Source organism: Centrocercus urophasianus, unplaced genomic scaffold (assembly GCF_019232065.1).
Source record: "Centrocercus urophasianus isolate 14NV4802_14NV808 unplaced genomic scaffold, USGS_Curo_1.0 seq_11, whole genome shotgun sequence".
Classification (NCBI taxonomy): domain Eukaryota; kingdom Metazoa; phylum Chordata; class Aves; order Galliformes; family Phasianidae; genus Centrocercus; species Centrocercus urophasianus.
In genome coordinates, this window is record NW_024884253.1 from 84,345,440 (window position 1) to 84,347,993 (window position 2,554).

At 61.8% G+C, this 2,554-nt stretch overlaps 1 protein-coding gene across 1 annotated transcript in view; it reads right to left on the minus strand.

The window, feature by feature from the left end:
• Positions 1 to 959, minus strand: part of JARID2 (jumonji and AT-rich interaction domain containing 2) — a 203,457-nt gene extending 202,498 nt beyond the window's left edge. Inside the window, exon 1 of the mRNA XM_042836095.1 lies at positions 557 to 959. Coding sequence (XP_042692029.1) covers positions 557 to 601 — 45 coding nt within the window. The 5' untranslated portion in view covers positions 602 to 959. The remainder of the gene's footprint in view (positions 1 to 556) is intronic.
• Between the last annotated feature and the right edge of the window lie 1,595 nt (positions 960 to 2,554).

The following is a 2,554-nucleotide window of genomic DNA, read 5'->3' on the forward strand; positions in this document are numbered from 1 at the left end:
GGAGGGGGGGAATAAATAAATAAATTGGGAGGAAAAAAAAAAAAAAAAAAAAAAGACAAACCCGAGGCGGCGTGTGCCGGAACGAAGTTGCAACTTGAGAGCACGCACACGGCACGGCACGCACACACCGCGCTGCCGCCCGCCGGGCCGGGATCCGGAGCACCTCCGCCCCGCACCGCTTTGTCCGCCCCGCGTCCCGCAGCCGGCGGCTGGGGCAGCCCCGCTCCCTCCGCAATGCGGATGTCTTCGCCTCGGCCGCCGGCCCCGGGCTGCTGTGGGGGGGGTGAAGGTAGATGGTGGGGGGGGAAGGGGGGGGGGCGGGGGTCCCGGGGAGGCACACCCGGGGTTTCGCCGCCGTAAGGCGGTTTGTAAGGTGGGATCCCACCGGGAGCCGGCGGCTCGGCGCTCCCCGTCGCCGCGTTGTGTCACCTGAGGTCAGCGCTGCCCGCAGCCCAGCGCGGCCCCCACCGGCCCGGCGGCCCCGAAGTTGACGTTCGCTGCCATTTCCTAAAAGCGCGGAGAGTCAACCGAGAGGGAGAAGGGGTCGGGCACTTACGTATTTCTTTTGAATTATATTCCTCTTGGGTCTTTCTTTGCTCATTCTGGTATCCAAATTCTGATCGCAAAAAGGGACGATTGCTTCATGAATTACGGCCGCGGCGATTCGGAAAAAAAAATAAAAAAATAAAAATAAAAAATAAAATACCGAAAAAATCCTCGGGGGGAGGAGGCTGATCGCGGCGGTCTCCGTAATCCCACTTTCTTCCCGCACAATGTGATCCTCCTAGCAATAAATCCGAGGTGCGGGGATGGAGGAAAAAATAATAATAATAATAATAAGGTAAAAAAATCGTATGCGAAGGGAACGACGCACAAAAATACAAAATAAAAATCACTTCAGCGAGACATGGTCACGACGAAACCCCCCCCCCTTCCTCGGCACGGAAAGCGACGCCCTTGCTCTCCCCTTCCCTCCGCCTGCAGGTCCGTGGCGCCGGGGCCGCCTCACATCTTGGAGGAGGCGCGGGGAGGCGGGCGGCGGCGGCGGGGCTGCGGCGGCGGCGCCGGCACAACTCGTCGCGGTGCAGGCTGCTCGCCCCGTGTGCTCCTCCGGCTCCCCCCGAGCCAATGAGCGCGGCGCTCCGGCTGCAACTTTAAATGGACCTGAGGCTTTTTTTTTTTTTTTTTTTTTTTTTTTTTTTTTAATATATATGTCTGCGTGTGCGCGCGCGTGTGTATATATACACACAGACAGGCACACGCACACGCACACACCGACGGGCGCCGCTCAGGGCCCGCTCGCAACTCCCAATCGGGCTGCAGCCGCAGCGCCGGCCGCGCCGCTTTCTCTTCACAGCTTGCGACGCGCGCGGAATTTGGCGACGCTCCCTCACCGCGCGGCCGCCCTCCTCGCTCCCCTCCCAGCCCCGCCCCCGGCCTCCCGGGGCTCTCCCTCCTCTCTCCTCCCCGCTCGTTCGCCTCGTGCCAGCCATGCCGCGGGGCCCGCCGCTCTGCCGGCACCCGGCCCGGCCTGTGGGGCTCGGCGTGTGGCCCGACAACGGTCCCTTTGCTGCAGGGAAAGTTGTAGTTCCCTCGCTACAAAATGGCGACGGGCAAAAACTACACCTCCCGGCGAGCTTCGCGCGCCTCCCTCGCTCGCCGCCGATTGGCCGCTCGGCGAGTAATCCCCTCGGCGGCGCACCCCCCCCCCCCCCCCCCCGGGTGGGTTTCCCCCCCCCCGGGGCCCCCCCCCCCCCCCGCCGTGCTCGGTGGTGCAGGCGGGGGACGCTGGGGCGGGCGCCGCCCGCGGGAGGGGGCGGCACGGCCGGGAGCCGCGTGAGGAGGAGGAGGAGGAGGAGGAGGAGGAGGAGGAGGAAGTTTATTGCCGAAGGGGAGCGGAGGGCAGCCCGGCGCCGCGTGAGCCCGCCGGGGCTCGTGTCTGGGCTGCCGGAGGAGCCCGGGGGTCGAGCGCGCTGCGGTACCGCGCTGTTTTTTGCGCCCGTGGGGCTGGCGGGGTGCGAGCGTGAGACGGAGCGGGAGCGTCAATAAAAGCTACGGGGGAACTGGGCTCGAGAAGGGCTGCGCATCTTGAGGGATGGCATAGAGCTTTGGGAAGGGTATCGAGCAGGGAGAGCAGCGATGGCTTCCTGCTGAGCTGTCACGAGGGCTGCTGTACGGTACTGGTGCTTTGCAGTGCAGCTCGGGAACGCTGCTGGTAGATAACAAACTATACATACATTCCTGTACACGTGCTCATCCCTGCACTCCAAACGTGGTTTTCCTGGTGTGGAAACTCATGGCAGGCTGTTCAGTGGATGTGCTTGCAGGCAGGTGAGGTGGACGTCCAGAAGGCACCAGAACCTCTGGTTTTCTGCTGTATCCCATGATAGTGACAGGACAAGGGGGATCTTCTCTTACACTGGTATCTTGCTGGTACCTGCGTCTTCTCTTACACTAGTATACAAGCATAGCGTTCTCCATTTACTCTAGAAACAAAGCACAATATTTGAAACACAAAATGGAAAAAAATCAAGTTACACCATAATTTGATAGA